This window comes from Phocoena sinus, chromosome 5 (genome assembly GCF_008692025.1).
Source record: "Phocoena sinus isolate mPhoSin1 chromosome 5, mPhoSin1.pri, whole genome shotgun sequence".
In the NCBI taxonomy this organism is placed as follows: domain Eukaryota; kingdom Metazoa; phylum Chordata; class Mammalia; order Artiodactyla; family Phocoenidae; genus Phocoena; species Phocoena sinus.
Genome location: NC_045767.1, coordinates 106,822,948 through 106,847,121, shown reverse-complemented (window position 1 = coordinate 106,847,121; position 24,174 = coordinate 106,822,948). Strand labels below are relative to the sequence as shown.

At 42.6% G+C, this 24,174-nt stretch overlaps 1 protein-coding gene across 1 annotated transcript; it reads right to left on the bottom strand.

The window, feature by feature from the left end:
* Window positions 1-14,350: 14,350 nt before the first annotated feature.
* Window positions 14,351-22,710, bottom strand: SFRP2 (secreted frizzled related protein 2). The gene is made up of 3 exons (XM_032631771.1): window positions 21,961-22,710; window positions 19,525-19,605; window positions 14,351-15,536 (listed from the first exon to the last, which is right to left on the bottom strand). Exons 1-3 carry the CDS (start codon window positions 22,457-22,459, stop codon window positions 15,232-15,234), a joined length of 885 nt encoding a protein of 294 aa, XP_032487662.1. The 5' UTR covers window positions 22,460-22,710; the 3' UTR covers window positions 14,351-15,231.
* Window positions 22,711-24,174: the final 1,464 nt, after the last annotated feature.

The following is a 24,174-nucleotide window of genomic DNA, read 5'->3' as shown; positions in this document are numbered from 1 at the left end:
CTTTCCTGGTGCCTCCTCTAAGAAGTCTCATCTTTACTAAGTTAGAAGCCAGACATCCTGTCCCAGGCAAGCCAGCCTCTCCCCTGTCCTATCAAAAGAGTTAATACTTATCAAACACCTACAGCATGCCATGCTTTGGGCTAAGCAGGCTACATGTCTAATATCATTTAATCCTCAAAATGACCCCCAGTGACAGGAATCAGCATCTCCATTTTGCAGATGAAGCCATATACGTTAGAAGAGGGTAATTGTTTCATCTAAGAATGCTGAGCTGAGACACTGCCCCACTAGTGCCCTAATCCCTGGGTGGGGTGGGAGGTCCCCTGCTTCATGGGGGTGCCCCCGGGAAACCCCGTCCTGGTGTGGAAGTTGTATTTGTCATTTCTAGTTAAGACCAAGGACTTGCCGTCGTAATTCCTCTACCTCAGGTTAATTGCCAAGATCACGTTGCACCTTTGTTCCACAAAAGTCACATTCTCGTGAAAGAGAAGTACTAACATTCCTATTTTCTCTTGACTTTAGATATTTGTCCTACTTGGGGGCTTGGAACAAGATCAGTTATAAAAGCAATGCCAAGAGGACACAGTTATTATTTTCTGGAGTAAAAAGCCTTCCACTGTGCCTTTCTGGCCTTACTTACTTTGCTCCCTGCCTGCCATAAAAGCTAAGACTTTTTCTAGTGCCTACCAGTGCCAGGTACTTTACATACACTCAATCCTCAAAACCACCCTATGAGGTAGGTGTACTATTCTTACCATTACTTACAATTAAGGACAAATAAGGGCTTCTGGGCCATCCTCTCTGCTTATAATGCCCTTTCCTGTCCTCATTTGGATCTTCCCAAGTCCCACCCCTCAGCCAAGGACCTGGACAACTTTAGTCTCTCACCAGGCTTTCCCAGATCCCAGGTGGGAACACATCTCTCTCAATCCTGTGCTCCCACAGCTTTTTGCATTTGCCTCTCTATTCCAGACTGTTTTGTGTTCAAGGTGCTGGCACATATGTCTCTGTCAGCCACCAACTGCAAAGGCTTGGCGAGCAGAGACCCATTCTCATCTTTATTCCACCTCTGCATCTAGCACGATGCCTGGCCTGGAGCCAAATGGAATTAGTAGTGTGGTCACATTCCCAGGACGGATATTTTCTTTTTTTTTTCTTTTTTTAACATCTTTATTGGAGTATAATTGCTTTAAAATTGTGTGTTAGTTTCTGCTTTATAACAAAGTGAATCAGCTATACCTATACGTATATCCCCATATCTCCTCCCTCTTGCATCTCCCTCCCACCCTCCCTATCCCACCCCTCTAGGTGGTCACAAAGCACGGAGCTGATCTCCCTGTGCTATGTGGCTGCTTCCCACTAGCTATCTATTTTACATTTGGTAGTGTATATATAGGATGGATGTTTTCCCTTAGCCCATAGCCTGCAGAACTTCCTTCAGGAAGGGGACGGAGCTGCTGTCACTGTGAACACAGACTTTTGCTATCTACCCACTACAGAACAATTGAGAATTCTGTACATCGATACGGACTTAAAATAAGAGGCCTAAACTGTGCCCTGAACATAAATCCATCCAGTTCAGAATGTGGGTATACTACTTGCTTTATGATGTGGCATTGTTCACCAGGGCAGGGACATACTTTTGCCATCACTTAGAGATGCTGACATGGGATTGGGAGAAGGAAAGCCGTGCCTGGTTAAGGCTTGAGTCTGTTCCATTCTCCTTGTTATTTTATCCTTGTGTTGAAGGAACATAAATTTTGGTGTTCAGCCACATAACTGCTGAAAATATGTGGCACATGAGTGTTGATGACATAGTTGCTTTCCTAATTTATTCCATAAATGCAGTAATCCTAGCACATCATATAATAGTTGGAATAGTGCATGGATGGAAATAAAACACATATTTATATTATTTTAGAGTATGAGAGAAATGGAATATTAGTGTCTTTGGTTGGTTGTTGTTGATTTCACCTTTTTTGCGGGGGAGGATGAAGGATTTCAATTATTCCAAGTAACTAAATGGTTATAAACAAAACTTCGGTGCTGGGCATGTTGTCTAATTATGGCTATTTTTAAATTTTAATATCTTGGCATAAAATTACTTATGTATGTTTAATTTTTATAGCAAACATATTTTGCTAGGTCTCAAAAGAAGGAAAATTTTAGAAGCTATCCTAGATACAATAGTTAGTGTATAACTCAGGGAATAGTTTGACTTTACCAGTTTAAGATTTTCCTTAAGATATCCGCCAGAATGACCGTAGTCTTGGGGATGACTTTAAGAGAAAAACTCAAAGGAAGTTTCATGTGGAGACAAGTGTGTGTGATCCCAGTGCACAGCAAGACTTGAGTCCAGGTCCTACTTCCACTACTGGCTCTCTAGAAGTTTTGGAGACAGGGTCTTTATCATTTCCCCTTAGTTGCTATTGTGTTCATATCCTACGGCATTATTAATGTGAAATAAGGATGAAAAATCTCTTGGGAATATGTCGTCTGGGTGAAGAGTCAGGAAAGAGAATGGTCAGAGCTGGTAACATGAGCCTGAAAAACTTGATCATTTACTGGACTTGGGGGAAGTTAATTATCTTTGCTTTCCAAATAGCTGAGGAATGGAAAGGACAGCAGCCAACTAGGAATAACTCCCAGTGAGAGCTATTCATAAAAGGAAGATAAGGTTGTGGAAGGTGAAGTTAAATTTGGTTTAACACATGTTGATTTTTTTTTCAAGTATGTTCAGTATCATTTTATTGACATCTGAATACATAAGTTGAAATAACTGGAAAAAGATGTCGAAGGCAGATCATGGTAAGACATACATTGAATAAAATGATAACAATAATAAAAATCAAGTCACTGATTGCATTGATATGTTATACATTGAGTTAGGAATTTCAGATAATTAATTATTTATAGTCATTTGTATCTTTGCATATTTATAGCAGTAATTCTGTGAAATGGATTAAGAAATGCTTGTTCCAATTTTACAGATGCATAAATTGAGGATATATTTTAGGTATTTTATTTAAGGTCTTATGGATTGAGTGTCTGCCCTTCATACAGACTTTAGTTAATTTAACACGTGTTGATTTTGAGGTCTCTCTAGGCCACGCAGGCAGAATAGTCCACAGTGAGAGAAAGTCCACTCAGGAGAGAAAGTCCACTCAGGTCTCTCTAGGACACGCAGGCAGAGTAGTCCACAGTGAGAGAAAGTCCACTCAGGAGAAAAATAAGGGATAGAGATAGAGGTCTGGTGTTGGCCAAATTCACTCTATAGAATGAATGGCATTGTCTTGAAAGTCAATGTGAAAAAAGAAGGCAGCCCAGGAGTATAGTTGATAGTTAAGACAGTGAGTTTCAGAATCAAACAAGCTGCAGGTGTCACTTACAACATACACACTGTGTCACTTTAAGTCTTGGGATACCTGACATTTTTTTTAATAATAGACTTGAGATATAATTCACATACTATACAATTCACCCTCTTAAAGTATATGATTCAGCAGTGCAACTATCACCACTATATAATTTCAGTACATTTTCATCACCCCCAAAAGAAAACCCATATTCGTTAGATGTCACTGCCCATTTCCCCCTTCTTCCACCCATTAGCAACCACTAATCTACCTTCTGTCCATACAGCTTTGCCTGTTCTGGACGTTTCATATAAATGAAATCATACAATATGTGACCTTTTGTGTATAATGTTTTCATTTAGCATAATGTTTTAGGTTGTAACATGTAACAGTACTTCATTTCTTTTCATGGCCAAATAATATTCCATTATACAGTTAGACCACATTTTGCTATCCACTCAGTAACTGATGGACTTCTGGGTTGTTTCTACTTTTTGGCTCTATGACTGATGCTGCTATAAAAAATTCAGATACAAGTGTTTTTGTTTTGTGGATATATGTTCTCAGTTCTCTTGATTATAACATCTAGTAGTACAATTGCTCTGTCATATGGTAACTCTATGTTTAAGATTTTAAGAAACCGCCAAACTGCTTTTCAAGTTAGCAGTACCATTTCACAATCCCACCAGCAAAGCATGAGGGTTCTGATTTCTCTACATCCTCTAACTTTCTATTTCTAGCCATTCTAGCCATGGTGGGTGTGAAGTGGTATCTCACTGTGATTTTGATTTGTATTTCCCTAATGACTAATAATGTCAAATATATTTTCATGTGATCATTGGCCATTTGTACATCTTCTTTGGAGAAATGTCTTTCCTTGCCCATTTTTAAATTGGGTCATTAGTCTTTTTATTGTTGAGTTTTAAGAGTTCTTTATATATTCTGGATATCACTCCTTTAGTAGATATATGATTTGCAAATATTTTCTCCCATTCTGTGAGTTGCCTTTTAATTATTTTGATGGTATGCTGTGAAGTGCAAAAGTTTTAAAATTTACCGTTTTTTCTTTTGTACCATGTTTTTGGTATCATATCTAAGAAATCATTGCCTAATCTCAGATTGTAAAAGTTTACTCCTGTGTTTTCTTCTAAGAGTTTTATAATTTTAGTTCTTATATTTAAGCCTTTGATTCATTTAAAGTTAATTTTTGTGCATAGTGTGAGGTAGTGGTCCAACTTTATTTTTTTTGCATGCAGATGTGCAGTGTTCCAGGTACCATTTGTCGGAGACTATTCTTTCCCCATTGAATCATTGTCTTGGCACCCTTGTCAAAAATAAATAGACCAGGGCTTCCCTGGTGGCGCAGTGGTTGAGAGTCCGCCTGCCGATGCAGGGGACACGGGTTCGTGACCCGGTACGGTAAGATCCCACATGCCGCAGAGCGGCTAGGCCCATGAGCCATGGCCACTGGGCCTGCGCATCTGGATCCTGTGCTCTGCAATGGGAGAGGCCACAACAGTGAGAGACCCACGTACCACAAAAAAAATAATAAATAAATAAATAGACCATAAATATAATAGTTTATTTCTGGACTCTCAGTTCTATTCTTTTGACCTACAGTTTTATTCTTCTGTCCTTATGCCAGTACCACACTGTCTTGATTACTGTAGTTTTGTATTAGGCTTTTAAATTGGGAAGTGTGAGTCCTCGAATTTTCTTCTTTTTTTCCAAGATTGTCTTAGTTATTTTTGGTCTCTTGCATTTTCATGAGAATTTTAGAATCAGCTTGTCAATTTCTGCAAAAAGTAGCTGGAATATAGATAATATATATTGAATCTGTAGACCAATTTGGGGGAGTATTGCCATATTAGCAATATTAAGCCTTCTAATTCATGAATGTGGATGTCTTTTCATGTATTTAGTTCTTTCATTTGTTTCAATGATGTTTTATCAAATTCAGTATAGATATCTTGCACTTCATTTGTTAAACTTATTCCTAAATATTTTCTTCTTTTTAATTCTATGGTAAATGGAATTGTTGTCTTAATTTCATTTTTGGATTGTTCAATGCTAGAGTACAGAATTACAATAGATTTTTGGATATCGATCTTGTATTTTATAGCCTTGTTGCACTCACTTGTTAGTTCTGATAGTTTTTTAGTGGATTTCTTAGGATTTTCTGTGTACAGGGTCTTGTTATCTGCTAATAGAGGTAGTTGTTTTATTCTTCCCTTCTGATCTGGATTTTTGTGCTCTTTCACTCTCTTCTTTTCCCTTCCCTCCCTTCCACCTTTCGCCTTCCTTCCTTCTGTCCCCCTCCTCTCTTCCTCTTCTTTTTTTTGCTGTCCTTTTTTCCTTGTCCTGCTGGCTAGAATTTTCAGTAATATGTTGAGTAAGAGTGCTTAGGGTGGATATTACTCTTTTTTCCCCCGATCCTAAAGAGAAAGCATTTATTGTTTTCACTATTAAGTATGATGTTAATTGTAGATGGCTTTATCAGGTTGAAGAAGTTCCCTTTTATTCCTAGTTAATTAAGTGTTTTTACCCAAAAGGGTGCTGAATTTTGTCAAGTGTTTTTCTGCAACTATTGATATGATCATGTTGTTTTTGTCCTTCATTATATTAATATAGTGTATTACATTGATTGATCTTTGTATGTTAAACCAAGCTAGCATTCCTAGAATGAGCTCCACTTGGTCATGGTGCATAATCCTTTCAATATGTTGCTAGATTGTTGAGGCTTTTTGCATCTATATTCATAAGGAATATTGGCTGGAAGTCTATTTTCTTGGGATTTCTTTGTTTCATTGTGGTATCAGGGTGATATTGGCCTCATAGTATGAGTTGAGAAGTGTTCCTTCCTGTTCTATTTTTTGGGATGAATTTGTGAATGAATGGTGTTTGTTCTTCTTTAATGTGTGTTAACATTATCTAATTTATTGGGTTAAAATTGTTCACAGTATTCCCTTATAACTTCTGTGAGGTTGGCAGTAATGTCCCTCTTTCATTCCTGATTTTAGTAATGTGGGTCTTATCTCTTTTTATTTTGGTCAGTCTAGCTAAAATTTTGTCAGTTTTGTAGAGTTCTTTAAACAATCGACTTTATTTTCATTTATTTTTTCCATTGTTTTTCTATTCTCAATTTTATCAATTTTTTCTCCAATCTGTGTAACTTACTTTCTTCTGCTCACTTTGGGCTTAGTTTGCTCTTTTTGTTTTTTAAGGTGGAAGATTAGGTTGTTGGTTTGAAATCTTTCTTCTTTTTTAATATAGGCATTTACATCTATTTCTCTCTGAGTGTTGCTTTAACTGCATCTTACATGTTTTGGTATATTGAGTTTTCATTTTCATTCAACTAAATTTCAAACACACTTAGAAATGTGATGTTTAATTTTCACATATTTGTGAATTTCCCAAATTTCCTTCTGTTATTTATTTCTAATTTCATTCTTTTGTGATTGGAGAACATTCTTGACATGGTTTTGGCCCTTTTAAATATACTGAGCTTTCTTATATGGCCTAACATATGGTCCATCCTGGAGAATGTCCCGTGTGCATTCACTTGTGTGTTGAGCTTGAGGATTTTGGGGCTGATCAAGGAAAGACCGGAGCATGAGATGGCTGTGGTGCACAGTGAGCTTATTGGGCAGTATTTGGACAGGGCTGCATGAGAGGGGAAGAGCCTCACAGCAGAAGATCTTCCAGAGACAGGGGCCACCATCCAAAAGGGGAAGAAGGTAAGTGAACTCCCAGAGAAGAGGGAAATGGAGAGGGGACTTATGTGTCAAGGTGATGTCACTCAGCAGCAAGGTAGGGGGGTTTCTGAGTCAGAGAGCTCTGAGGGGCAGCAGTGGTTCCGGGTCCTTTACACCTACAGGGTTTGTCTTCTCTATGGCTTGCAGATATTGGGTGCAGTTTTGCAGGGTGTACAAAGCAGGCAGGCTCTAAAGGCTAAAAATATGTTTACTTTGGATATATTTTAAAGCAATTGGATATGTAAGAGTTTGAGTTTGGCTTTGGGTTGATGGTGCCAACTTCTTGTGAAAAAGTAAACAACATGAGGGCCAATATACAGGGGTCACTTATAGAACAATTTGAGAAAAATGTGTATTCTGCGGTTGTTTGATGGAAACTTCTATAGACATTTGTTTGTCTGGTTGGCCTATAGTGTGTTGGAGTCTTCTGTTTGCTTTTGATCTTCCAGCTATTTGTTCACTCCCTTGCTGAAAGTGGGTTTTGAAGCTTCTATTATTGTTGAGTTGTCCGTCCACTTTGTCCCCTCCCACTTTCTCCTTTGCCTAGATAACTCCTTTTCATACCATAAACAGTCATTCAGGATTCAGGTTTTGGGTCTGGATCTGCTAAGCAGGGGGTAACTTTACTGGTTTGGGTTGGTTTTAGTTTAAATTTTATTTTCTAGTCTTTCATCACAGGCCAGTGTGCACATTCTAATCCCCCGAAGGACAAGAATTTAAAGGAGCTAGGTCAGGAAGCATGAAGGGACCATGGTACAGTCAGAACCTCTCCCCTTTCCATATCAGCAGTAAGTCAGTGTTCAGATTGTTAGAAGTCCAAAACACTAAAAATATTGTTATGACCTCCCCACATCACCCCCATATTTTCATTCTGAAAACAAACAGAAAAACCCCCCAAAACAAAAAAACCCACTAGCTTATTTAAAAAGGTATAAGTAAGCATACAATGGTTTGGTTTTCTTCTATGGTGACTATGTTGATGCTTTTAAAAAAAATCAAAAACCAAAATCAAATGCTTTTCCCCCAATTGTCCTGTTTTTAGAACGCCTGCTTTACTGGCACGCTAAACACAATGTGTTGCCCACCATAGAATCAAGCACTGCAAGTCTCCTTTGCCCGCTAGGGCCTGGGTAGCAAGCATCTGGGGTGTGGCTACCACTCCCTCCTCCCAAGCCCATGGTAGATACCATCAAGGCCACATGTATATCCTCTTGCACTGAATGTCTGTTAATGTCTTTACACATTTTCTAAATGCATTGTTTGATTTTTTTACTTTTGACTTCTGAGAGTTCTTTATATATTCTAGATACAGGTCTTTTGTCAAATATGTGGTTTGCAAGTACTTAATCTGTAATTTATCTTTTCATTTTCTAATGGGGTCTCCCACCACCCCTATGTTGAGGTATGATTGACAAACAAAATCGTACAATATTGAAAGTGTACAATGTGATGATTTGATATACATTTAATAGGGTTTTCTTGAATAGCAGAAGTTTTACAGTTTGAAGAGGTTCCATTTATCAGGTTTTCCTTTTATGGATTGTGCTTTTGGTATCAAAGTTAAGAACTCTTTACCAGGTCCTAGGTCTTGAAATAATAAATTTATCTTCTGTTTTTTCAAAAACTTTTATAGTTTTACATTTTACATTTAAGTTCATGATCCATTTTGTGTTAGTTTTTGTATACCGTGTAAGGTTTAGATTTTTTTGTTTTGCCTATAGGATATTCAGTTGCTCCAGCACCATTTGCTGAAAAGGCCATCCCTACTCCATCATGTTGCTTTTACATCTTTGTAAAAAATGAGCTGGGTTCATTTCTGAGTTCTGTATTCCATTCCATCAAGCTATGTGTCTATCCCACAGTACCATACTGTGTTGATTACAGAAGCTCTAAAGTAAGCCTTAATATTAGGAAGAATGATTTTTCTTGCTTTATTCTTTTTCATAATTATTCTGGCTATTCTAGGGTCTTTCCCTTTCAATACAAATTTTAGAATAACGTTGTCCATATTTACAAAGAAGCTTGCTGAGGTTTTGATAGAAATTGCATTAAACCCTTAGATCAGTTTGAAGAGAGCTGACATCTTCACCATGTTGAGTCTTTCAATTTATGAACATGGTATGTCTCTCCAATTATTTAGGTCTTTTTTGATGTCTTTCATCAGTATTTTGTAATTTTCAGCATACAGAACCCATACATGCTCTGTTACGTTTATACCTAAATATTTTAATTTCTTTGGAGCAGTTGTAAATGGTATTGTGAGTTTGTTTTGATTTCTACTTGTTTGTTGTTAGTATATATAAATACAATTGATTTTGTATGTCAATCTTGTGTCCTAGCTCCTATCCATTCCTAGTTTGCCAAGAGATTCTATCATGAATAGGTATTGAATTTTGTCAAATGCTTTTTCTTCTGCATCAATTGACACAATTGTATGATTTTTTTCTTTAATTTTTTGACATGGTGGATTACATTTATTTTTGAATATTGAAACAGCCTTGCATACCTTGAATAAATCCAGTGTGTTTGTAGTATATTATTCTTTTTACACATTGCTGGATTTGCTTTGTTAATATTTTGTAGAGGATTTTTGTGTCTAAATGCATTAAAGATATTGGTCTATAGTTTTCTTTTTTTGTCCTTTATTTGGTTTTGGTATTAAGGCAATACTAACCTCATAAAATGAGTTGGGAAGCATTCCCTCCTCTTCTATTTTCTGGAAGAGATTATGTAAAACTGGTGTCAATTATTCTTTAAATATTTGGCAAAATTCTCTAGTGACACTTTCTGGGCCTAGAGATTTTGATTTTTAGTATTATTTTAATGTGAACTTATCTGTACCCATAAGAACAAATGGAACCCAGGAAGACTGTGTTCAGGAAAGTCTGGAGAATTTTGGGTCTCAGTTAATATTGTATGTCACATGTGTATATGACACATTAGCCTGTGTTCTTCTTGAGAGTAGCCATGTATGTTGGTCATTGTTGGGACCTCAGCACCTAGGACAGCACCTGGCACATAGTAGGTGTTCAATGTAAGACTGCTGAATAATTGAAACGACTCTCAGCACTCTGCTGCAGATTGGAAGCCTGATGCTGTTAGAGGGCAGCATGGAGGCACCCAAGTCTTCTTTGGGGGTGGAAAAATCTTTTGGGAAGAAGGGAGGAGTAGATAGTACTTATGGTGCCATTTTTTCCCTCTAAGCTGCTTCCAAGCAGGCCGTGATCAGCTATAACACCTAGAGCAACCCAATGTGCTCAAGAATTTGAAGAGCATTATGGGGTTGCTGGTGGGGCAGCAGAGTCTGTTGGGGTAGCACTAGGGTTGGTTGCAGACTGGTGTTCCTTCCTGTTCTGGGTGCCTCCTTACACAGAAACATAATTCTGAGAATTCCACCTTAAAATAATTCTGAGAATTATTCTCATAATTCTGAGAATTCCACCTTAAAACAGACGATGAACAACAGATGAGAATGTATTGAGATTAAGCATAACTTATAGAATAATAATTCTTAATTATTTATTGATGAGTAGTCTCAGGCTTGCAGAAACTATTGACTTGCCTAGGTCTCTCTGAATTTCGAAAGCTACACCAAGGTGCTTGCCACTTGAACTGCAGTTTCTAGTCTGTTAAGTGGTTTGTTCTGACATCCCTTAGATTATACAGTTATAGATTTCCTGCCAGAGCTACATTTGTGTGTGGGTGTACCAGAAAGCACATGCATGCATGAGGAAGTGCATAGGTTTTTAGATATTGCTACTGGGGAGCCAGTTAATGACAGTAAGTTCTCGTGCTTTGCACATTTCATGGTATAGCAGAATGTCTGGGTTGTTAAATTAATAATTATTATTACTCTCTACTGGGACGTCTTGGGACGGTTAAATTCTTTGGTTTTTTCTTCTAATGCTATCTGTATTAACTGCTATTTTTATCAATAGATTTTTTTTTTTAGCACCTATCTATCTGCATTATTCTCTGGACAATCATGGACAACTTTAAGAAATATTTTATTATGCTCACTTGCTCTTTGTTTCTAAGTTAAATGTGAATTCATTTGTAATTTGAGGATGTGGGGATTTTATTGATTATAAAGGCAATGGACCTTATGCCAGGTTTATTTGTAGTGTCTAGAACAATACCTTCAGCACGATAATTGCACAATGTTGATTCGTCAATATGTAAAACTGATGATAAATACTTAATTTCTAGGGCTCTGTCCTATTAGAAAATATTCTGGTACAACTCAGTGAAAGTTTTCTCCTTGCAAGCACCTTTACCTGAGCTCGATCTGAACCAAACATTCTATTTTCTACCTGAGTTAATCCACTCTCTCCTTTATGCCATCCCTGGGCATGTGCATACCTCCCTCTTAACACAGCATGTTGGAATTATTTGTTTGCATGCCTCTCTCTCTTACTGGATTGAGAGTTCCTTTTGGGAAGGATCCGTCTATCTTTAGTGCCTAACACAATTTCTAACTCTAGAATAGAAGCTGAAGGAGGGCAGGATCACTGTGCACCCACCACCCAGAACAGCGCCTGGCATATGGGTAAGCACTCACTACCCATTATTGAGTGAATACATCAATGGTGGTAGTTGGTGCTCAGAAAATCTTTGCTGAGTTAATGAATTAATATGTATTTGTGCAACAAGTTTCATGGGCAAAAATCACACTGTTTCATAATCCAGAGGCAGTGACTGCATGCGGGATACATATGCCTGGACTTGCTTTCCAAGGTGACCCCTCCCGCCATCAAGAACTTTGAAAACCTGGTAGTAAACAATATTTGAAAGGTAAAAAATCAAATTATCATTTGATGACAGAATAGGGAATGAAGACTGGAGGGTGCTGTTAGATAAAATGGATCTTTTTTAACTCTATGAATTTCAGTGCATGTAGACAGAGCCTTTGAACACTTAGGAAATGTTGTCCCAAAAGTCTTATAAATGTGTTCTTGTACACAACTCATTTCTCAGGTTATTTAGGAAAGGGAAGAGGAGTTACATGTGTAGTAGATGTGTAGTTTTTATATCTCTAAACTTTCCTGATCTCCTATTTGGGGCATTTTAGCAGTTTATTAACAGGTCATGAATCATCTTAGGAAACTCAGAAATCCAATGTCTTCTGATGGCTTGCTTTCTTTTTACAATAATGGGTGAACGTTTGTGTTTTTATCTGCCTATGAAAGAAATCTAATAGTTGAAAAACTAATTAAGAATACAGCCATGAGGGCTTCCCTGGTGGTGCAGTGGTTGAGAGTCCGCCCGCCGATGCAGGGGACACGGGTTCGTGTCCCGATCTGGGAAGATCCCATATGCCGCGGAGTGGTTGGGCCCGTGAGCCATGGCCACTGAGCCTGCGCGTCCGGAGCCTGTGCTCCGCAACAGGAGAGGCCACAACAGTGAGAGGCCTGCGTACCGCAAAAGAAGAAAAAAAGAAAAAGAATACAGCCATGATTATTTCAAAAATGAGCCATATATATTTGAATCATCATGCAAAAGAAAACAATAAAACAGAATGAAAAATGAACCAAAAACCTACCTGCTCTGTCCAAACATGTCTCATTGGCTTATAGGCTTGCCAAAGATGGGAACAAGATGTGTGTGTGGGGATTGGAAAGTCCATAGAGAGACCCATAAGGCAGGATGCAGGCACGGGAGTGATGCCTCTGCTACTTCTTTACAAAGCGACCAAAGGAGACTGTCTGGCATTAACGAGCTCTCCAGAGCTGGAAAGTTTGCATCCCTTAACACCGGCAGGTGGCTTTTGTTTTGATTGGAAAGGGGACATTCAGACAGGTCAGTTTCTTCCAAATTGTTTCTTTCCACTACTTTTGCATGTGTTGTACTTATTTTCACTTTCTAATTCCTAAATCCTTGGTCTACTTTCTTTTGTCTTTTATGTTCTCTCTCTCTGTCTCTGTCTCTCTGTCTCTCTGTCTCTGTCTCTCTCTCTCTCTCTCTCTCTCTCTCTCTCTCTCTCTCTCTCTCTCTCTCTCTCGCCTTTTCCAGGGTTCCTAGCTTCCTGTTTCAAATGTTTACAATGAGTAATGGTCTTGATCATGAGTGTCCCTCTTCCAGTCCATGCGTGCCTTTTAGGAAGAGGGTTGTGCCATGAGTTTGTGGAATTGGTGAGAAGCAGAGTCAGGTGGTAATCCAGAGAAAGATGAAAGGAATTGTGCAGCTCAGGTAGGCAGAGGGCTCTATTGACTTTTGGAGCTAGAAGAGCTGAAGCGCTGTAGAGAGATCATGGCTGTATGTTGAGGAAACTTTTAAACTAAATCAACAAAATGCTATCAGATAAAGTCTTCACACGAACACCACTAAAGATTTCAAATTTGCTGAGGACACTCTGTTGTTCTCATGTATTACCTGTCCTTATACTTCATGTAACTTATCAGTTGTAAATATATAATTGTAATTGAGGTTGTTTTCTTTCACCCTCTCATGTAAATGCCATGAGAACAAGGACTGATGTACATGTCCACAGCACTTAGAACAGGGCCAGGCATGCAGCAGATGCCCAATGAGTATTTGTTGAATAGATGAGTGCCACCCTGTTCCTATAATCCATCCTGGATTAAATAGAAGATAGAATTTGTCATCTGAAAGGTCTGAGTTTTAGCTCTGACTCTACCTTGTGGCAGTGGGTCCACGCCGCTTAACCCCCCTGAGCCTGTTTCCTCGTGTGTTTAATAGAATTTCTCTGGAGGCTCCTAAAATAGAACAACGAAGCGTTTGGATGGAAGCTTTGTGGATGGATGCCCTTCTCACCTTCATGCTGTTTTTTCACCATCCCCTCCCTACCCTCTGCCTTCCAATGGCTACTCTTCAAATCATGGCTCTGTTTAGCTGAGTTGAAGTGGGGAAAGAATGAACATTTTTGCAATGGTGATTCTTTTTCATTATAAACATCTGCAGAAATGAAAAGCACAACTGTCAAGCTTGTGAACCGTAGGCTAAGACTAGTGTCCCCATGATCTGCCACGGGACTGTTGAGACCAGACAATAGCCTGCCCATCCCCGTCTCCCAGCAGGGTCCGCAGTGGTAAAACCTGAGTGAGATGGGAGGCAGGAGTGGGTGATGGGAGGTGTGGGGAAATGCACTTTCTGAGTCACAGAGGAAATGGGCACTTCAAACTGCGGGAAGGCTGGGCCTCAGGACAAAGGAGGTGACAGCTCTTGTTCAGCTCCCTTCCCAGCTCCTCCCACGAAGAAGACAAGACACAAGACCAGGAGTTGGTAAAGCAGGAGGTAAAGTTTATATACAAGAATATAATGTTTATCTGAAATATTTACAGTGTTGGTTAAAGCAGTATTTTTACAACTTTTTCAGGTCAACTACTATGTATATTACAGGTAAGCTACAATGGTTTAATTTGCAAAATTAAGTAAAAAAAATGTTTTAAACAAAGCTTAAAGTACTCGGGTCAATCATAACATCAGTCTGTCTTGCCCTTTATTTGAAGAACTCATGCTACGGTGGTTAATGTGGTTTTTATAAATGGAAGTACTCTACCTGGAAATGCAAAATGCAATACATGCTAGAGTTGTAAGTTCCCAACAGGGATGTAAAATGACAGGTGAATCATTATAAGACTTAGGTGCTGAGTGTCAGGCTGGAGCTGAGAGAGAAGTTGAGATAACAGCCAGCTTTATCTCAACTGGGTTTTGGACCCACAACAGAAAAGTGAAAGTTTGGGCCACACAGGAAAGTAAAGCTATTTGCACATTATGGCAACCTCAGCAGAAAGTGAAACTCGGTTGACCCAAACCAAACAACCAAAAAAAATAAAACCCAAGTCACAGTTGCACGTATTCAAAACTAGCTTTTCAGTGAGCTATTTTAAAACTTCATAAAAATCTTCGTGATTTTATTAGTTGGAAGATTTCTACAAGATTTGGGTGGGTTTTTCCTTTATGTGAAAACAACTATTTGTTCCTGAGGCCTCCTGGGGCCTTATAACTCAGAAAATGCCAGGGGTGCAAACGTGCAAAAGACAGGGGAAAGCCGCTCCAGGCTGGGGCTGGAGCTGCAGGGACTGTGCTTGGGAAATGAGTGCTGAGGTCCCACAGCAGAAGTGGAAAGGGTCAGCAGAGCCCGGGGGATGGCCCCGGTACTAGCACTGCAGCTTGCGGATGCTGCGGGAGATGCGCTTGAACTCTCTCTGCCCCTTCTGCCACCGCTTCACAGAGGTGATGACTAGCTCTCCGCCCAGTTTCTGCCCCATGACCAGGTAGGGCGCGTTGATGTCATTCATCTCCTCGCACGTGCACTGCAGGCTGTCTTTGAGCCACAGCACCGACTTCTTCAGGTCCCTCTCGGACACACCGTTCAGCTTGTAAATGGTCTTGCTCTTGGTCTCCAGGATGATTTTGGTATCTCTGTTGATGTAGGTGATCTCCTTCACTTTTATTTTCAGTGCTACGAAGACAAGAGAGGACAGAGTGATAAGGAGGGAACACATCCCACTGCGTATTTGTGACTCAGCTTGGGAGAGGGAAGAAGAGCTTCCCAGGGCTGATGGGACTGTCAGGGGCTGCGGGTAGGGGGTTGGGAGCTGAGGGCAGCAGGTGACTCCATTTCTAAAGCCTCAAAGGGTTTGTCAGGCACTTTGTTTCAAACCAGCCATCCTTTAAAAACTCTCTTTGCGGGGACTCAATTGACTTTTCTTCCTTGCCCTTGTGTTCTTGTGTTTGTAGGTAGGCTGCCTGTGGTGTGTGCTCTCCTTGACAAATGACTTTCCCTATTGGAAACTTCAGCATGAAAAGAAATGCCTGACTCTTAGGTGAAACACGATCCTTCTGTGGCCGTAAACGTTAAACTCAATTTATTACGTCGGAGAGGTTTTTGGACAAACCTGTAAGGAAATTATATCACAAAATCATTGTTTTCTAAAGAACAAACTACAAGGAAGGAGAATTGATCTTACAGCTGCATTTGATTTGGTAAAGTAACTCAGAAAAAACAGCCAAGACTCTTTTTAAGAGCACAACATGTTTAGCTGTAAAAGTGTTTTTCTGAAGACCTCATCCTCATATGCTATCATTTGCCTGTCCGAGGCCAAGGCGTTTACAGATCATATATGTACTGTTTCCAAGATGGATAAGTAGACTCATTAGAATGCTAAGACCAAAAGTAAGTGGTTTACGATAAAAGACACATTTTATAGTCATGAACAGTATGCTTTGGGAAAGACAACCCTACAAACATACACGCTGGAATTAAATTTCAAGACCCCATGAGGCAGGGAAAGGATAGAATTTTAAGGTTGGAAGGGATCATCCAGTTAAAATCTCTTCTTGGTACACAAAGAATCTGAAATCCAGAGAAGTTTAGTGACGTAACATGAGGTCACCCAGTTAGGCTGTGCCCTGGCTGAGTCTAATTCTCAGAACTCTGGTCCCCAAACCTCCTCCTGTAACACCACTGTGATCTCTTAGGCATAGTATTGAATTTCTTGTCCTGGCTGGTGCATTAATATGCCCACTGTAATGTGTCTTCCGACCCTTGGTGACATTAACAATTGTTCCATAGAGATGACATGCAGGTGTGACTTCCTGACTCTGATGGAGTTTAATGCATTGTTTAAATTAGTAATAGAGGAAGAGGTCTTTTGTGTGTATATCACTGTTCTGGAAATTTCTTCCTCTTTCTTTCTTTCTTTCTCTCTCAGAAGGAGAATTTGACTAAGCATGGCTTTTCTAGTCAACCAGGAAATGACTGAGGCTCAACCAGGTAAATCAAGGATACTGGGACTTGGCCAACCATTATTTGTCTGATATGCATCTGGGCTCTAGTACTGAGTTCTCAGGGTTTATCATGAGATAAGCCACGTGGCAATGTCACATGGTCCTATGGCCTCTGCCTAAGGGCTGGGAGTGGGGAAGGTATATGGTGGGAGAAGTGATTGTAATGTTACCTGGGAGCCTCATCCATAGCACAGACAGAGCATGTGTGAGATTTCGCCTGGTCAAATTAGACATTCTTGAGCTCTAAATATCAGAAGAACCATCACTTTTAACAAGGGGGGAGATTTATTACTCATCTTTCTCTAGCTATGAAATAACCAACTTTGTAAGAGCTTACCATGGGAAAACTTCAGACATTTCCTCCCTGGGTTTTCAGCTGGGACCAAATAGAGGAAATCAAACCCTCAAATAACTTTTCCTGCCCTGCAAGATGTGAACGGGGATGCCACACATGGTAGGAGGCAGGGGTGTTGATACTGTCTGCTCCAACAATAGGCTGCATACAGAGGCAGGCAGTTCTGGGCTATTCTTTCTTCACCAGTACTTTCCCCACTGTAGTAAGGAGGTCTTCTCCATCCTCCCTGTACTCCAAGTGCAGTGGGGAAAGTGTCATGCTTTCATGGATGATTCAGATTTCTACCCTTGTTCCTTCTACCCTGTCATTACTCCCCCAGAGTACAGAGGCGATGTGGAGAACCACCTATAAACCAGTATAACACGCACCCCCTACAATTTAGGTTCATTATCCCCTTTGGGACAAACTGAATGTGGAGAAATAGAAAACAAAGCTTGTGAGGTATCTGCATGTGTGATACCTTAAGTGTAATGACTTCCATGTTGTTTTGAAAGGCTCTCTCCTCTAAGGAGAGAGAACGTTGAACACACACACACACACACACACACACACACAAACATTTCTTTGGGCCAGGTCTTGATACAGCATTCTTAGGAAGGAGGTCTTCTGTAAGGTAAGCCACAAAGCAAGCAGGTAATGTGTGTGTGTGTGCACGTGTGCTCTAATTTCAACTTTTATGGAGCTCCACTAAACTTCTTCATGGAAGTCAGGATAGTGATCTGTGCTAAATCTAGTGCAAAGGCCATAACTTGCCAGAAGAAAATGATATTTTATATACATTTTTATATAAACTTTATTAAAATTATATTAAAAAATTTTGTCCTTAATCAAATCCTGTAGCATGGAAGCTAAGAACCGTGTTTTGGGCAAGGCTCTGGAGCTTTAGGGTTGCTGCTGCCAACATGCCTGGCCCTCTCCTACTTTGACAGTTGTATGTATTAGAATATAGACATTTGAAACCCTATCATCCATCTGTGGCTCTCACTGAGGGGAAGGACTGGCTAGGACTCAGAGTTACCTCCTTCCTTTCCCCTTCCTCAGCTATTTGAATCTTCTCCTATAGCTACGGCTGTCCCAGGACCTGCTAAGGTTAAGCCCAGGACCCTTCCTGCAAGAGACCTGGGGTTGTAAGGGGCAGTGATTGGGTTGTTTCCAGTTTCAGGGACCTGGCCAGGTCTGAGATTTCTGGGCTGGCAAGCTGTAAGGAGAGGGTGGGAGGGCAGTCCTCCACAGTGGGCGCTGGAGTGATTTCTCTGTCTCCAGGACTTAGTTGAGTATGTAGAAGTGTTCATACAGATCTGTTACAGTCTGTTATTGTTTGCTAGAACAGGGACCACATCTGTTTACCAGTAAATTCAACCTTCTGCCTGAGTAAATACTTTTAAATACCAACCCCTCAAACACACCCAAAAGTGCCTGCTCTTGGAATGGGAGGAAAACACGAATGTCTCAGGTGTCTCGGCAAAGTTCCTGGCCACCCCCAACTCCTCCCTCAACACAGCACTGATCTGTATCTAGCTGGCTCCTCTGCTCCCCTTGGAGCGCTGAGGACACAGATGAGGTGCTGCTGGAGCTCTGGGTGGACAGTCTCCAACCCTCCTTCCTCTTATAGTTCTTTCTTAAGGGGAATGACCCGCACGCCGTGGAACTTGGGCAACATACCTCGCACATTATTTACTGTCCTCCAGAACCTTGTCATCATGGCACCTTGCATGTATCTTGCCAAAGTAAACTCCTAGCTTTATTGTTTCTTCTTTTTAAATTTAAGGAAACTCTCCCCGACATATTATTAACCAGTACCTTGGATATACTCACTGATGGTGGAACATGGGAAGCAGAGCATCATGGGTTACGAATAACGTAAAAATATTTGTTTGGCACTGGAGTAAATTTCAATTTTTGGCCAACTCCATGCCTTGAATCTGTTTTGCTGAGGCTAATATTTACATGTTCCCATCCCTGGGACACATGTTAAGTGACTAGAAGAGAACATGGTCTGAGATTATGCTTGTTGGCAAGAAAAAGCCATAGTGAAATGAAAAATGTGCCATCGGAAATTCATAACGTGAACAACTCTCATTATTTGATAATTGCTTAACAGAGCAATGACTCTCACCTAAAAGGATACAACTCGATACAAGACAGTTACATAGGGAGGAAACTAGGATAACACAGATAATTAGCTCAAGGAAAGATGATCTGTGATGATATGTCACCCAAACTTTATCTAGTAACATCTTAAAGAATTGTACCTTTAAGTTGTACTGGGCAATAAAACTTCTGTTGTTGGTGGTGTATTACTTACCAAAATCATTTTTACAAAGAGTTTCCATTATGTCGTTGTCATCTTCGTTTTTATTTTTGCAGGCTTCACATACCTTTGGAGCTAGAAATGTGAAAAGTTCGTAAGTTTGCTTAAAACGAAACAGCAGGTGGCATTTGTACACAACTCACAGGGGCTCATTCAGGCAAGAGTAGCAATTGTCCTGTAAGACCCCAGCTTCTGCCTCATTTGTGAAAGAGGGACCACTCATTCCTAAGAGAGTCTCCCATGCCTCCCATCTTTTCGACAGGCAAAAATGCCCACATGCTGTGTTTCATGTATGACGACTCCCCAAGCAAAGGGCGCCCTGGCGGAGTGTGCAGGTACAGCCACAGGTAACGGAGACAGGCTGCAGCTTTTCACTCCTCCTCCCACTCCTGGGACAAACTCGGTCTCTGAAAAAGTTAGTCCCAAAGCCTCTCTGGGGAGAAAGCACCAAAAGACCCTTAAGGGATTTTGGAAAACTAGCAACCACAAACTACGGCCAGAAGATCGTCTTTCTCAGCTGCAGGTCACTGGTGCAGCCTGGCCTCTGCTGGGCTCTTCAGCTGACCTGTCTCTCGGGGGAGTCATTTCAAGATATTTTCAGGTCTGGACAGGGTGGGGTGGCTAGCATTGTAAGGCTCACATCTGGGTTCTTCCCCCTTGGAAGCACACCTTGCTAATGACTATAGCCTGCTCTAAATGGTTCTGTATCACCTCGTGCTTTCTGCCAAGTTTGTGCTTGAGTTAAGCAGCATTTATTTCACTGTTATCTTCATCCCTGGTGCAGATTCTTCTTGCCTCTCTTTGCCTGTTTCAAACTCTCGAAAACAAACAGACAAAACAACAGCAACAACAAAACCCAAACAAACAAAAACCCAAAGCTTCTCCTGAAGCCAGTGAAAATCTGACCAAACCCAGGAAGGTGCACTAGCACTGCTAAAGGCTCCTCTAAAAGAGTCTGATTCCTTGGGAAAAGGGAAAAAAGAAAACATTCATTTTCTCCCACTTATAAATGCACTAATGCTGTCTTTAAAATTTAGGTGAAATTTCATTAATATGAAATTGCATTTTCGCAGGGAAAAAAGAACTATATGACTCATTTTAGAAGTTATTTATCAAATAAGAAAAAGCGCAGAGCAGATTTTGAAACACGTAAACTTTTATTTTGAAGGGAGAAATGACTTTTTCGAGAAATGTAATATATAATGTTGGTGGGACTGTGAAAAACAAAAACAAAAGCAACACACATAAAACTGCCCTTAACTCCTCTGTCTCAAACAAAATGAAACTTTTCCAATTAGGAGCTCTAGGAGTGTATATAAAATGTTACTAACCTGTGTTGGTTGGTCTGTGGTATATGTTGGACAAATGTTTGAAATATGCCAAACATTTGCAATAAATTATAAATCTAACCAATAAGATGATTGCAAACTCACGGTGCCTGCCAGGAAAGATTGCTAAGCAACTCTGCATTTTCTTTAACTAATGATGGCTGTAGGAAAACAATTAGAGATGGAAAGGGAGATGCTGGTGGAGCCCTGAAAGGGATTAGGAAGCCCCCTTTCCATCGCGGGGGAACCTAAATCAGCTCAGACACATTGTATATGTTTTCCTTTCAGGAAGACTATCAAGCGCCCATGAGGTTTTCATTGCTTTGATGGTTTCTGCACAGGAACTCCCCCCCTATTTTCTAAAAAACTTGGGAAACTCTCTTTTGCACGATTTTCTCCAGTTAATTAAAACCACTCCTAAGATAAAAGCTGATTAGTGATAGAAAAATGATTTCTGGAGATTCCCTTTGTGCCCTCTTTCTTGGACCTCTGGGCAGTTAACAACCAATGCTCAATTTTCAACACGCATGAGCCAGTCCTGCTTTTTATTTACAAAGCCTAAATCGGCAAAGAACAGAGAGTGCCTTAAAAGACTATCTGTTTGCACATTTTGGCGATCGTGCCTGTAGGGAATGTCCCTGTGCCTAGAATCCTGCCCAGTGGTAACAACGTGCTGCGTGAGGCTGAGGCCAGCGTGCTCTGGCCAGGGTGCTCACCGCCAACTCCTCCTAGCAGGACCACTTCCAACACTCTCAATTGCAGCCCCCGTGCTAGCATCTTCACAAAGAATTGTACATTTATCTACACGGGAAAGATCTCTTCCAGTTCTACGTTTTCTCCCCCCACCCCCCTTTTAAACTGTCCCTAAGAAAGAGCAACTGGTACAACTCGGGAAGGGAATGAGAGACTTGGGTGTGTGTTTGGGCGGGGGGGTATCTCAGATTTGTCACGATGACACACCAGGGCAAGGAGAGCGGCTGCCCTGCCCGGGACTGGCACCCCCGGCGGGGAAGCATCGGGATGGGGGGCGGGGGCCGGAAGAACACCCCCGGAAAGTCTTAGCGGAGCTGGTGGGGGGGGTGTAATAAGGAGGAGGGCTTACCTTCCTCGGTGGCCGGCAGGAGGTGGTCGCTGCTAGCGAGGGGGATGCAGAGGTCGTTGTCCTGGGGGAAACGGTCGCACTCAAGCATGTCGGGCCAGGGGAAGCCGAAGGCGGACATAACCGGAGCGCAGCGGTCCTTCACCTGCACGCAGAGCGAGTGGCACGGCTGGATGGTTTCGTCCAGGTCATCGAGGCAGACGGGGGCGAAGAGCGAGCAGAGGAACTTCTTGGTGTCCGGGTGGCACTGCTTCATGACCAGCGGGATCCAGGCGCCCGCCTGCTCCAGCACCTCCTTCATGGTCTCGTGGCCCAGCAGGTTGGGCAGCCGCATGTTCTGGTACTCTATGCCGTGACACAGCTGCAGGTTGGCCGGGATGGGCTTACAGTTGCTGCGCTTGTAGGAGAAGTCAGGCTGGCCGAAGAAGAGCCCGCGCGCGAAGCCCAAGCAGCAGTGCGAGGCGAGGACGAGCAGCAGCAGCGACCCGGGACCCTGCGGCATCGTGGGCGCGCGACCCCCGGTGGGGCGGAGGGAGCCAAGGCGGGGAAGCGCGAGACGGCAGGGGCCGGGAGCTCTTTCCGGCCCGCTCGTTGCGCTCAGCGCGGCTCGGGGCCTGGGAAGCGGGCGGTGGGAACGCCGGGACGCCGGGAGCGCGGACTGTGGCGGCGAGGTGCTGTGCGTTCGGCTCCGCGCAGCAAGTCCGCGCGCAGCTCCAAGGGACTCCCACCCGGGGGAACAGAGTGAGCCACTGCTGGGGCCCGGCCAGCGTTTTCTTGGCCTTTTTTATGCAAATCTGGAGGTGGGGGGAGCGAGGGAGGAGCCAGTGGAGAGTAATCCGAGGAGGTTTGGTCACTATTCTCTGGGTCTGGTTTTCTGTTGAGAATGCCCCTCACGCGCTCCCTGGAAGGAAATTCTGGCTGCGCCCCACAGGATGCTGCCAAGCGCGCGCTCAAGGACTGCTGTAAACAACAAACAAACAAATAGACTAGCCTGGCAGCTGCGCCCCAACAGTGGGCGTGCGGAGCACGGGCTGCGGGAGATAGGGGGACGTGACCAGAGGCCTTGTCGCCAGGTCCCTGAGGGAACGCGCTCCGCCCCCGGAGGCCCGGGCGTGGGTTTGTTTCACCCCAGCACGAAGTTTCAGCTCGAGCCCCGGGTCTGCTGGGCGGAACTGCGTTCCAGGCAGTAGCGAGCCAGCAGCCGGCAGGCTCTTTGTGCCCCTGGCCCGCGCCCGGGACCTGCCCGCCCGAGGCCGTCTCGGCCCGGTTGCTCTCCTCTCGGATCCCCAACCACGGTTCCCAGCCTGGCCCAACCCGTACGGTGACTCCCGCCTGCCCTTTCAAATATCAGAATTTATATAAGTGGAGTCGTATGAGCAAAACTTGTACATGAAAAAGGAAATATCAGTAAAACCTTGGGGGTGTTTTGCTGGGGTAAGTCTAGAAAATTTGGCCATTGTGGAAGCGCCTCTACAGAGTTTCGTCAGAATCACACACGACTGCCCACCATTTCCCGGTTTGGGAGAAGAGACCTGCCCTTCCTGCCTAAAGGAACGGGTTGACTCAAGCCTCGAAGGCACCACGCGCCCTAACCCACTCTCGCCCTGACGGCGGGCGCTGAGGAGTGTGTGCCCTCAGGGCACGGTTTGGAAAGGCTGGTGCCCGGCACAAGGGACTGGTAGAAAGTGCCCCAGGTGGGCAGGCTGGGAAGGGGTGGGGGCAGAGGAAGAAGCCCTGCTTAGACATACACGAAGCCTGGGCAGAGGCGGCTCCTTCACGCTACATATGCCGGCGGTCACCGGGTGTACGGAGGCTAACAGGCAGAGGGCCTGTGCGGTCGCGGAGCTGGGAATCTCTTGCCCCGGAGGACTCCAAACTAAGTTCACAGCTGTAAACCGGCACTAGGGTGTCAGCAGGAGGAAGGTGTGTGTGTGTGTGTGTGGGGGGGGGGGCTCCTTTCTTCTAATCGCCCTGAGTTTCCCCTTGTGGCTGATCGTCTCCTGCGTCTCAGCCACCCCCCCCTCCCCGCAGGTTGGCGGTGCAGCTCCAAAGAAAGAATCCCCGGAGAGCGAGACTCCAAGGTTCTTTCATATGGAAGGTGGGCGCATCGTTATCACTTCCCGGTCACTTAGAGCCATCGGTGGGCTCCGTCCGCAGCTTCTCTATTTCCCTCCTTCCGGAAGATGCTTTGGCCTTGGCGGCACCCCAGGCCCAAGT